General features: G+C 35.8%; 1 protein-coding gene across 8 annotated transcripts in view; it reads left to right on the top strand.

The window, feature by feature from the left end:
* The window catches only part of SEC22A (SEC22 homolog A, vesicle trafficking protein), a 73,337-nt gene that overhangs the window by 19,072 nt on the left and 40,591 nt on the right, over nucleotides 1–13,674 (top strand). For all 8 annotated transcript variants that reach the window (XM_082460964.1, XM_082460963.1, XM_082460960.1 and 5 more), the window contains 2 exons: nucleotides 7,935–8,098; nucleotides 9,299–9,493. In XM_082460964.1, coding sequence (XP_082317090.1) covers nucleotides 7,935–8,098; nucleotides 9,299–9,493 — 359 coding nt within the window. The remainder of the gene's footprint in view (nucleotides 1–7,934; nucleotides 8,099–9,298; nucleotides 9,494–13,674) is intronic.

The following is a 13,674-nucleotide window of genomic DNA, read 5'->3' as shown; positions in this document are numbered from 1 at the left end:
AGATTGGTTTTAGGTGTTTAAAAATCATAGTTGTACATTTTGATAAATGTTGAGACACTGATCTTATGAAAAGACAAACACTTTGGGAGGTCAGTCATACTCTGTTGTGAGTTCTAGTGCAAGAAGTGAAATTCCTTAGTTCTTTCACAGTAAATTCATTTGAAGTCATAATGGCTGTGAGCTTCATAGGTTCTCTCCTAACCTGAGGAGTCACTTTCTTCATATTTGTCCCCAGACTGCTACCTGCAGCCAGGAATGCTGTTTTAGACTTACGTGCCTTTTGGTTTTTGTTTCTGGCTTTCCTTTCACTCCTTGGTGGTATTTTCTGATTACGGGAGTAACAACTTCAACAAGGACCCAGTTATTAAGTACCTGCAATGGCCAGGCAGTTTAGTTACTTTTCATTAAATTTTGCAACAGCTCTGTGAATGGCTTTTAAATAGAACTTTTCCCCATTGCCAAGGGCAAAAACACAACTCACACTAGCTTAAGCAAAAAAAGGGTATTGTGAAGGATAGGCCTTTTACCTAGTTGGCTGGAGCCAGGGAATCAGATGTTATCAGGAATCTTTCTCTCATTTCTCCAGTCTTTCCTTTTGCAGATAGATATTCTGCACATATTGGAAGACACTGCACAGGTAGCTCCAGGCTTCCTTCATTCCAGCTGGGCAACCCCACTGCCTCCATATTTCAAGAAAAGGACTTCAATTGGCCTTGCTGTGTCATGGCCCATTTCTGGACTAACATTGTGGTTGGAGGGCTAAGGTACTCTTAGTTGGCCTGGCCTGGATTACATGCCCACCCGTTTGATGGGCAGCTTTATCAAAGCCATACAGAATAGGTGGTGGGGCTGGAAATAGTTCTCCAAAGGGAAGGGGAGAAGGGACTCTGGGCAGATAGCCATTATAGTACTACCACCCCTATTTTCAGATGAGGGAACTGAGACTTAGGGGTGTAAAGAAACTTGTTCAAAGTCACAAAGCTAATAAATGGTATATCTGACATACAGTCTTTTTTTTTTTTTAATAAATGTATTTATTTATTTATTTATTTATGGCTGCGTTGGGTCTTCGTTGCTGAGCGCAGGCTTTCTCTAGTTGCGCCGAGCAGGGGCTACTCTTCATTGTGGTGTGCGGGCTTCTCATTGCAGTGGCTTTTCTTGTTGCAGAACACAGGCTCTAGGCACGTGGGCTTCAGTAGTTGTGGCACGCAGCCTCAGTAGTTGTGGCTCATGGGCTCTAGAGCACAGGCTCAGTAGTTGTGGCTCACGGGCTTAGTTGCTCTGCAGCATGTGGGATCTTCCCAGTCCAGGGCTCCAACCCACATCCCCTGTATTGGCAGGCGGATTCTTTTTTTTTTTTTTTTTAAACATCTTTATTGAAGTATAATTGCCTTACAATGGTGTGTTAGCTTCTGCTTTATAACAAAGTGAATCAGTTATACACATACAATATGTTCCCATATCTCTTCCCTCTTGCATCTCCCTGCCTCCCACCCTCCCCATCCCACCCCTCTAGGTGGTCACAAAGCACCGAGCTGATCTCCCTGTGCTATGTGGCTGCTTCCCACTAGCTATCTATTTTACATTTGGTAGTGTATATATGTGGCAGGCGGATTCTTAACCACTGCACCAGCAGGGAAGCCCCATACAGCCATACAGTCTTTTTGCTTCAGCATTCACATTATTCTCTGGTAAAAGATTGAGTTACCTCCTTTTACCCTTAACCTCTTTCTTGACAGGGTGCATTCCTAATTCTCCTAAATCTTTTCATTTTATGGACAGCGAAATTAACCAGGGAAGAGAATTAAGTGAAACTACCCTCCCCCCTTTTTTGGTTGAGAAATGATGAGGAACAGAGTATATGTGAAGTCTAAAATTGATGAGATAGCATTGTCTCATTGAAGACAAGGTATTTGGTGGGGAGTGGGTGTGACAGGGGAATGCAACCCACCAGTAGCTACCAGACCACTTGGGGGAAGAATGTAACCTGTGTTTTGTCTCATTATTAGCATCATATCACTTTTCTGCCATTTATTATGGTAAAATCCATAGCTTTTCAGCACCACATATGTTAAATAGGCTCTTATGAACTGGTCTAGGAATCTAATTACTCTTACAATATAGTTCTGTAGGTGCAGTAAACTTCTGGAATACAACAGGCAAATGAGGGACTATCTACGATTGGTTATCTGAAAAAAGTCAGGATCTTTATTCTCTGGTGTGTGAAGGTGTGAAGGTATTAGGGTTAGTGGGAAAGGGTGAATCAGGAGATTAACTCTGCAGAAAAAGAAAATGAAGGATGTCAAAGGCAAATTTTGTATCCAAGGTTTTGATGGTGTAATCACCTTTGGCTGCTTAAAATCATCTGATTCTCCTTTAGCTTACTGTTGCTATCACTTGGCATATTACATATTAATACATATTTTCTTATTTAATGAGGTTTAAATTAGTGACTAAAATGGGTCTTTTATTTATGGGATAATGTATTTAGCTCTTCACCATTGGAGGGTAATTGAAGGTTGGCTACCTAAGAGAGGAATAAGTGAGAAAATACGAAGTTCCTGGTAGAATGCTGCTCATGGCAGACACTCAGTGTTACTGAGTTCTCTTTCTGGTTCTTATCACCTTACTGTCCTACTGATGGTGAAGTCTTGTTTTCACCTTGTTTCTCATCAGATGTATTTGGTGATAATAAATTCATAAGGTATACTGACTTTCATAACATCAAACCCTTTTTTTTTTGAGATATGGATCTGTGTTTTATTTTTTGAAAAATCCCCCCATATTTTTAAGCAAGAAATAATACATCTTTATACAAATAATTTCCGCATGCCAGGATAGATTGAAAGAGTTAATGTACTTGCAGAACACTATTAAGAGGCCATCAAACCCTTTTTTATATTTAAAAGTGTAAACGCTTTATTTTAGGGAATGGAGTTCAGTATGGAAGGTTCCCTTTCGAAAATAAAATTTTTCTTATGCTTAGCAATTTTAAGAGTAGATTAGAGATTTCATGACCTACTGGAGAACTTTTCTTCACCCAGGAAAGCTATTTACTGGGTAAATATGACTACAAAGGATAAGCAGATTTCCTGTGTGCAATGATACAGTAGCAGAATGAAAACTATATGTAATACAAATATTATTGCTGTTTCAATTTATAAATAGTTTGCTGTATACTTTGTCATTTGGCATGCTAAAAAATTCAGTTTTGTTTCTTTAATCTTGTTTTGTATATCGTTTTAAGTGTATTCCCAGTACCTAATTGTAGGCGCCTGGCAGGTAGGGACTTGGTCTTTGACATCAGAACCTATAGAGTAGAATGCTGGACATATGCTAGGTGCTCTATTATTTGCTGTGGGGAAGATCATCGTTTTCACTTATTATTTAGTTTGGTACAGCAAGCCATCAAGTCCTAATAATGTCGGTGTTTAATTGGTGATGTCTAAAATTTTTTTGACGTTTCATAAATAAAATTAGATACCAGGAAAAGTTTAACGTCTTAAACCACTTATTCGTTTTGTTGGACTTTAGGAATTGCTTGAGGTATGGCCTGCTTGGATACATGATAAAATTAGCTTTTAAACAAAGTGATTGAAAGAGGTAAATCCTTCTTACCTGGAGTTTGAACTTCCACCAGCCTTACCTGTTCAAGACACACTTGATCTTGGAAGGCCCTAAAGAAGTTCCTAGTGTGTGTGCTGTGGAGAGGAACCAAAGATGTAATGAGGTTGGATAAATTCCTTGGCCAGAAGAAAGGCAGTAGCTATAGAGATCAAATCCCATTGGTCCCAAAGCACAGAAGTGGAAGGAAATAAAAAAGAAAAAGGAAATTAGAGCAAAGTGGAAAGAAAACAATGGCAATTTAAGAATTGTGCTCAAGGTGGAGAAAAGAAGACTTCTTGTTGTTGTGGGATTAGTAATGACAGTGATAAAAGGAAAGCAGACATACTTGTTAGACCTTTATAACCATCTGGAGGTACTCACTGCAGAGGTGAGTAATTCTACATGGTCCCTGAGAACAGCCCTGTGTTTTAAGTAGGGGGATGTTGAAGACTCAGTGATCTGAACTCAAGCCTTCTGGTAACACTGACCTGGAAGAGCAGGTGAAGTTCTACTCTCTTCTGTCATTTGTGAAGTATTTATTGACCTTCTTCTTTGTGTAGATACCACTGAGCTGTGCAGTTATCTGTGCACAATATACTAAACAAATTAGGTATAAATGAGTAAATGAATGATGTCTTCTATGCACTCATTTATTTACTAATCTACTGAGCACTTATTGTGTACTAGACATAATATTCTGGATGCTAAGAATACAGTGGTGAACCATAAAGAAATCATCCCTGCTCTCATGGAGCATAGATATTAGTGAGAGAGACATTACAACAAACATACAAATATATAAGTACGAGCTGGGTTAGTTACATGAAGAAAAATAACAGGTGCTTTGTTTACAATAAAGTAAGAATGAAATTAGATAAAATATGTAATATATTTAGCAAAGGGCCTAGTTCATACTAAGTGGTCAGTAAACTGTACCTGCTACTGTTACTATTACTACTACTTCTTTTCTTCCTCCTCATCAAGGCAGGATAACAGCCAGATTGTCTATAACAAGTGAACTAAATGAACCTGATGGACAGGCTAAAGGCTGCACAAACTGGCATGCCTCTAGTGACGTTAGACTATTTCATGTGAGTAGTCCTCAGTGCGATGGTAGGAGTCTTTCAGTTTGTCCCAGTGATATGAAAAAGCAGAACTTTTGATAACAAAGGTAAATCGACAGAGCTGTATGTACTTTTGGAAAACTGGCTTTGCATTTCAAATAAAGACAGCATTGTAAAGGTAAATTCACTATGAAAAGTCATAATACTATAGAATATAGCGTTTTCAGAGAATATCATGCATTTACAGAAAAATAAAGACTTTGGAATAAAGACTTTCTGAAAACGTTAACATACAATCTTAAAAACATAGGATTTTTTTTTTTTTTTAATTTCACAAAAAATTCTCCAGTTAGATTGAGCGCAAGCAAGAAAAACCATTTGGGATAAACTCACGTAGGTGTCTGTGGTTCACTCTTATTAATATGGAAGTACAGTAAAACCCTGTTATAGCACAAAAGATGGAGTCTAAAAGCTTCAGTCATCTTATTGAAGGACAGTGAAATAACTCCTAGCTAGCCACTTAGAAGTTCCAAGCGTGTAGAAGCCAATCACCAATTGTGTTTTATCCCAATTCAGGTTATTGTAAGATATATTTGAATGCTAATGACATGTCAAAGAATTTTGATAATGACAGTGAAGATTATTTTGGAAAGGGAAAAGTTCTTGGGAAAATCATACTTTGATTTTTTATTTAGTTGTCAGTTTTGTAGGAAAATACAGTATGTTATGGCTAAACTTTTTTGACTGTGACCCATAAGAAGAGATGCATTTTACTTTGTGACCATTACTTAACATACAAATAGGATAAACAAAAGTTTTATGAAGCAATAAACATTCCGGTATTTTCTGTTATATTCTATTTCCATTTTTAAGAAAATGCTGTGTGTAATTCACTAAACTAATTTTATCATCTACTAGTGGGTCACAACTTGCAGTTGGAAAAACATTGCATGAAATGACTATGTGTTAACCTGGAATTCCTTTCTGAAGTTCCACTTATTCCAGAAGCATAAGATCAGCACGATTTCACTAGTAGTATATCCCACACTGTTAATAATAGACGATTAATAGGTGCCAACCCCTCATCATTTGACTGCCTTGGATGGTCTTTTAAGAAAGAAAGATATATGTACATTTGCTTGCATATGCATAAACTCTCACTGGAAGGATACATACGAAATTAATAATAACATGAGTTGCCAGAGGGACAGAGAACTGGCTATCTATGAGCAGAGGTGGGAATAAGACTTCAAGTATAGTATTTCCTTTCATTTTTCATTCTTTTAAAATTTGAGTCTTGTGAATATATTTATTTTAAAAGTTAAATTAAAAATAAATAAATTCTGCTACTACAGTATTAGAGTAAAGAGGGGAGAGGGGGACTCCAACATGGATCAGGGTTTGGCAGTAAAAATTGCTGTGATAGATTAGCAGTGTCTGGCATGGGAGTGGGAGTTACAGCCTGTATGCTCTGTTTGCTCCCCTTGATCTAGACCAGAGCTATGTTGGTAGTACCATGAAAGAATGTTTAAGTGACTCGTTAAAAAGGGTTAATTTTTGTCCCATACTCTGCTTGTTACAGGGGAGTGTATACTTTATTTTAGAAAGTTTTTTTTTCAATAGAAGATGGTTAATTTAAACATTTTTGTTTTTAATTTTTAACTTGTTATTTAGAAATACTTTCAAACTTTCAGAGAAGTTGTACAAATAAGAAAATTACAAATAATACTTGTTCCCAGACTCACCTTTTGTTAACATTTTACCCCGTTTGCTTTATTGTTTTATCTGTCTACCTATCTATCTGTCTGATTTATTTTTGTCTGAACCATTTGAGAGAAACTTACAAATACCATGCCCCTTTATTCCTAACTACTTCAAAGTGTATTTTCTAAGATTAGGGATATTCTCTTACTTAACTATAGTACAGTTATCAGGTCTATTAAATTTAATATTGATACCATACTTTCACCTAAACTACTGTACTGCCTGTTTTCCGTTTTTGTCAGTTGACCCAGGAATATCCTTTACAGCATTTTTTCCCCCTCTCTGGCACAGGATCCAGACTAGGGTTAGGTATTACATTTAGTTGTGTCTCTTTAGCCTCCTGTGATCAGAAATATTTCCAAAGCCTTTATTTCTTTGTTTACAACATTGAGGTTTTTAAAGAATACAGCACCCCCATCCCTCTTTAAAGAAAATAGAATGTTGATTATTCTGATGTTCCTTCATGATGTTCCTAGATTCAGACTGTGCATTCTTAGCCAGAATACTACATAGTTGACATGTCTTACTGAGGCACAGGAAGCCCATCTTCCCCTCATTAGTGATGTTAGAGTACTTGGTCAAGGTGTTGTCTAGTTTCTACTGTATAATAAATACAGTAGAATTCCCTTACAGCCAATAAACAATCCATGGGAAGACATTGTAAAGCCATGCAAAATTTCCTGTTCCTCACCAAAATATCCACCTAGATTTAGCATCCATTGATTATACTTGCTTGATCCAATTTTTACTCTGTGGGTTGCAAACTGCTGATTTTTCCAGTCCTAGCACTGTCTCCACATTTAGCAGGTGTCACTCAGCATTCTGCTGTGAACAAGAGTCTTCCTCTCTTCCCTTTTGTTTGTTGTTATGAACTCTTAAATTCTCTTCTTTTCCCCTAATGATTCATAATTCATTATTATGTGAGTAGAGGATTTGATTCTGGGGTCAGTGGATGACTTTAGGAGGTCAGTAATCACCTGTGTGCCAAGTTCTGGGTTGTTTCTGGGGAGAGTGTCCATAACTTTCATCAGAACCTCTAAAAAGTTCTTGATTCAAACAGTGTTAAGTTCCACTAGGTTGAAGGGTTGAAATGTTAAGCTATCTGTTACCCTTATCTGTTTGAGTAGTCTTTCTTGATTTCTACCGCAAGTGATAAGTAACTGAAGTTTTAGAATCATAGTATGTGTTCCTCTCTAGATACATTCCACTTTTTTTAAAATTAATTTTTATTGGAATATAGTTGATTTACAATGTTGTGTTAGTTTCTGCTATACGGCAAAGTGAATACATTCCACTTTTTTGTCTACTGTTTTTAAATTACAACTGAAACTAGTATCATATTTTGGTTCCTTTAATTTTTTTTGCTGAAATATGTAATAAATGTTAATATCGTCATTGCCTCTGTAGCAGCAGTTTATGGTGTATAGAGCCAGTCTTCTGAAGTAACGCATTACCTTGATTTAATTTGAAATTTTAAATCCAATGTTTTTTACACTGTAGTTTTATTAGCTCTATGGGAGTGAGCTACATGATGTTGTGCACTGAAAATTACCCAAATGTTCTGGCCTTCTCTTTCCTGGATGAGCTTCAGAAGGAGTTCATTACTACTTATAACATGATGAAGACAAATACTGCTGTCAGACCATACTGTTTCATTGAATTTGGTAAGGGCCTGATTTTTTTTTTCCTTTCATTATCCTGTCTCCATTCAGTCGTAAATGATTTTTCATCTAATACTGAGGGGCAGAGGGAAAACTCAGAAAATTCTGCTAGCTTGCTTTTGACAGAATAATTTGACAAATGGTCTATAAATTATGGCAACTTCTTCATTTAGGTGCCTATTAAAAAAATTCTGTTTGAGCTGTGTAGAGGATCATGATGATTGGTTCAAAGAATTAATTCCAGAGGATAATTTTTCAGTGAGAAATTTATAAGCTAGAGGTTCTGAGTTTTGTGTTCATGTGATAGTATTTTTAGGCTGCTTAATGTAGAACAGAGGTTGGCAGACATTTGTTGGAAAGGACTAGATAGTACAATTTTAGGTTTTAAGGATCATTTGGTCACTGTCACAGCTACTCAGCCCTTGCTATTATAGCTTGAAAACAGCCATAGGCAATACATAAATGAATGAGTATAGTTATATTCTAATAACATTTTATTCACACACAAAAAAATCAACAGGCTAGATTTGGCCTATAGACATTAGTTTGCTTGACTCCTGATGTAGAAGAGGGAAAAAAAGTAAATTCAAGGTGTAAATAGTGAAAATAAAATTGGAAGAAATTTAGGAAATGTCTTTTATTGTTTTCATTAAATTTATTCTTTAAAACATCTGTTCCAATGGTGTAAGCAATAAATAAGAAAACAGATTTATATGAACATGCAATTTAAAGTGTATGTTTTAATGTAATTAATTTATATAATGTAATGTAATGTAATGTAATTACAACTGGTAAATACTGACAGACATAATATTTTATGAGATCTGAATCCCTATAAAAATGAAGACTTTGGTTTAAATTTAAAGGAAGCTGTTTTTAGTTTTTTTGTAGAAGCTCAAAGTAATTCCTTGAAGCGGATATAGTAGTAGAAATATTCTCACAGTCATGTAATATTAAATCCTTAGTATATTTATAATTATTAATTTCTAAAGTATAATTTCTAGTGAGAAAAACTGATGATGCCATGATATATTAACCATAAACATAAATAATATTAGGACATTCCATGACAGATTGAACAGTTTGGGATAGCAAATTAAACCGTTTATCGCAAAATTTACTGTCCTTAAACATAAACATCACACTTTCAAATGATTTAATTAACAAATGACTGCAAGGAAATTTATTTTTTATTTTACATAGATAACTTCATTCAGAGGACCAAGCAGCGATATAATAACCCCAGGTCTCTTTCAACAAAGATAAATCTGTCTGACATGCAGATGGAAATCAAGCTGAGGCCCCCTTATCAAATTTCCATGGGTGAACTGGGGTCAGCCAATGGAGTAACATCTGCATTTTCTGTTGACTATAAAGGTGCTGGTAAGATTTCTTCTGGTGAGTTCTGGATCTCAATTACTTCATTAAAAAAATATTTTCTAAGAACCGAGGAGCTCTTAAAAATGAATTAATTTATTCTAAAACTTTAAAGTAAGTACATGAGAGAATGTAGAAGTTCAAAGTAATCATTTCTCCCAGTGTCTTATATAGTCGTCTCTCAGATATGTGACTAATCAGCAATCTCAATTGCTTTTAAACAGCAATCTCAAAGGAACTCTTTGCTAGGGAAACGTTCAAAAAGATTTCTTGGTACACATTCTTCTAGAAAAGAATAACAATTTGTTTGTAATATATACCTATAGGCATGTAAAGTGCTTTGCATTATGTAGAAATGACTACATTCAAGGTTAGGGTTCTTGACTGTCACAGCACGTGTGATCATCTACTCAGACATCCCCTCCCAAACAAGGAATACAATTCTCAACAGTTGGGACATGTTGAAAATTTCTGCTTAAAAGTGGAACCCTTGCTATTTTATAAGGTAGCATATGCCGTTGTTGAATTGCTTATTTTTAAAATTCTTTCTTGTATTTTGAGCTAAAATCTGTTCCCTATAATGCCTACATTTGTCTAAGTTCTGTGACCTCTCCCTCCCTGACTTCAGCTGTACCAGAACTTTGATGTCAGCAACTCTGTGTCCTTTCTATCCTATTAGTCTGATTGACTTCATATAAAATATCCCCAGTTTTCTTAGCCTTTGGTAATTTGAAACCCTCCTCATCCTGGAAGCTTCCTCTTTATATGCCTTTGTTTGTTGGTATTCTTTAAAAAATGGCATTCAAGGCTGAACAGAACGCTTCATATTTGGTTTGATTAATACAAATTATGGGAGAAAAGAGGACGCAGATTTCACTAAAATGATCCAGCTAGTCAGGAAACAAGTAAACAAGCAAATAACAGTAATAAACCCTGGGGGAGAGGAGGTGGATCAGTACTTAGAGTTGTTAAAATATGTTATCTAAAATGTCCAGCTTCCAATAAAAAAAAAAATTACAAGACATGCAGAAGAAAAGGAAAGTATAATTCATTCACTGGGGATGGGGTATGGTGGGGAAGGCAGGCAATAGAAACTGCCTGTGAGAGTGATCTGATGTCAGATTTAACAGACAAAGACTTCAAAGTAGCCATTATAATTTTCTTCAAAGAACTAAAGAAAACCATGATTAAAGAAGTAAGGAAGGTATGATGGTGATGTCACATCAAACAGACAGTATTAATAAAAGATAGAAATTATAAAGAAAAAGAACCAAATGGAAATTCTGGAATTGAAAAATACAACTGAAATAAAAAATTCACTAGTTGGGCTCGACAGTAGATTTGAACCGGCAGAAGAAAGAGTTAGCAAACTTGAAGATAGATCGAGAGAGATTATGCAAGTAAAAGAGCAGAGAGAAAGATGAAGAAAAATGAACAGAACTTCAGAAAAATATGGGGCACTATTAAACACACTAACATATGCATGATGGGAGAACCAGAAGGAAAGAAGAGAGGGGAGCCGAAAAAGTATTTGAAGAAATAATGTCTGAAAAGTTTCCACTTACTCAAAAAATGTTAATCTTCTACTCCAGGAAGCTCAAAGAATTCCAAATAGGATACATGCAAGGGATACACAAATAGATGAATCATACTAAAAATCCTGAAAGACAAAGACAAGGAGAAAATCTTTAAAGCAGCAAGAGAAAAACAGCTTGTCATTTACAAGGTTTAGCCCAACAAAATTAACAACTGGCTTCTCAACAGAAACAATGGAGACAAGAAGGCGGTGGGATAACATGTTCAAAATACTCAAAGGAAGAAAAAAAACCTCAACCAAGAATCCTGTATTCAGCAAAGCTCTCTTGCAAAAACAAAGGTAAAATAAAGATATTTGCAGATAAGCAGAAGATGAGAGAATTTGTTGCTGGCAGACTCACCTTAAAAAAATACTGACAGTAGTTCTTCATATTTGAAAGCAAGACCTAGACAATAATTTGAATCTGTACCAAGAAGAAAAAAGAAAAATCAAAGAGCAATGGTAAAGGTAATTATAAAAGACAGTAAAAATTCATTTTCTTCTTTTCTGCTAAGTGATTTAAAAAGCGATCATATAGAACAGTGTATATATATCATCTCAATAGATGCAGAAAAAGCTTTTGACAAAGTTCAACACTCACTTATGATAAAAACTCTCTAGAAAGTGTGCTTAGAGGGAACCTACCTCAACATAATAAAGGCCACATTCAACAGATCTACAGCTAACATCATACTCAGTGGTGAAAAGCTGAAAGCATTTCCTCTAAGATCAGGAACAAGACAAGGATGTCCACTCACCACTTTTTTTCAACATAGTTTTGGAAGTCCTGGCCATGGCTATCAGAGAGGAAGAAGATAAAAGGAATTAAAATCAGAAAAGAAGAAGTAAAACTGTCACTGTTTGCAGATGACATGATACTATACATAGAAAATCCTAAAAATGCTAATAGAAAACTGCTAGAGCTCATCAATGAATTTGGTAAAGCTGCAGGATACAAAATTAATAAACAGAAATCTCTTGCATTCCTATACACTAACAATGAAAGATCAAAAGAGATTAAGGAAACAATCCCATTTACCATCACATCGAAAAGAATAAAATACCTAGGAATAAACCTACCTAAGGAGGCAAAAGACTTGTACTCAGAAAGCTATAAGATACTGATGAAAGAAATCAAAGATGACACACACAGATGGAGAGATATACCATGTTCTTGGATTGGAAGAATCGATATTGTGAACATGACTATACTACCCAAAGCAATCTACAGATTCAATGCAATTTCTATCAAATTACCAATTGCATTTTTTCACAGAATTAGAACAAAAAATTTTACAATTTGTATGGAAGCACAAAAGACCCTGAATAGCTAAAGCAATCTTGAGAAAGAAGAACAGAGCTGGAGGAATCAGGCTCCCTGACTTCAGACTATACTACAAAGCTACAGTAATCAAAACAGTATGGTACTGGCACAAAAACAGAAATATAGATCAATGGAACAGGATAGAAAGTCCAGAGGTAAACCTATGCATCTGTGCCACAAATCTATGACATAGGAGGCAAGAATATACAATGGAGAAAAGACAGCCTCTTCAGTAAGTGGTGCTGGGAAAACTGGAAAACTACATGTAAAAGAATGAAATTAGAACACTCCCTAACACCATACACAAAAATAAACTCCAAATGGATTAAAGACCTAAATGTAAGGCCGGATACTATAAAAAAACTCTTAGAGGAAAATATAGGCAGAACACTCTGACATAAATCACAGCAAGATCTTTTTCGATCTACTGCCTAGAGTAATGAAAATAAAAACAAAAATAAACAAATGAGACCTAATTAAAGCTTTTGCACAGCAAAGGAAACCATAAGCAAGATGAAAAGACAACCCTCAGAATGGGAGAAGATATTTGCAAACGAAGCAAGTGATGAGGGATTAATCTCCAAAATATACAAACAGCTCATGCACCTCAGTATAAAAAAAACCAACCCAACCAATCAAAAAATGGGCAGAATATCTAAATAGACATTTCTCCAAAGAAGACATACAGATGGTCAACAAACAAGTGAAAAGATGCTCACCATGACTAATTATTAGAGAAATGCAAATCAAAACTACAATGAGGTATCATCTCACACCAGTCAGAATGGCCATCATCAAAAATTCTACGAACAATAAATGCTGGAAAGGGTGTGGAGAAAAGGGAACCCTCCTACACTGTTGGTGGGATTGTAAATTGGTGCAGCCACTATGGAAAACAGTATGGAGGTTCCTTAAAAAACTAAAAATAGGGCTATCATATGACCCAGCAGTCCCACTCCTGGGCATATATCCAGAGACAACCATAATTCGAAAGGATGCATGCACCCCGATGTTCATTGCAGCACTGTTTACAATAGCCAGGACATGGAAGCAACCTAAATGTCCATCGACAGAGGAATGGATAAAAAAGATGTGGTACATATATACAATGGCATATTACTCAGCCATAAAAAGGAACGAAATAGTGCCATTTGCAGAGACAAGGATGGACCTAGAGATTGTCATAGCAGCTAAAAAGTAGAAATAACCCAAATGTACATCAACTGATGAATGGATAAACAAAATATGGCATATTCAAGCAATGGAATATTACTAAGCAATAAAAAAGGAATGAAGTATTGA

The sequence above is a fragment of the Balaenoptera physalus genome (genome assembly GCF_965194825.1).
Source record: "Balaenoptera physalus genome assembly, chromosome: 4".
NCBI classification, from domain to species: Eukaryota; Metazoa; Chordata; class Mammalia; order Artiodactyla; family Balaenopteridae; genus Balaenoptera; species Balaenoptera physalus.
Note: the sequence above shows the minus strand (reverse complement) of the source record. Positions and strands in the feature narration are given on the sequence as shown.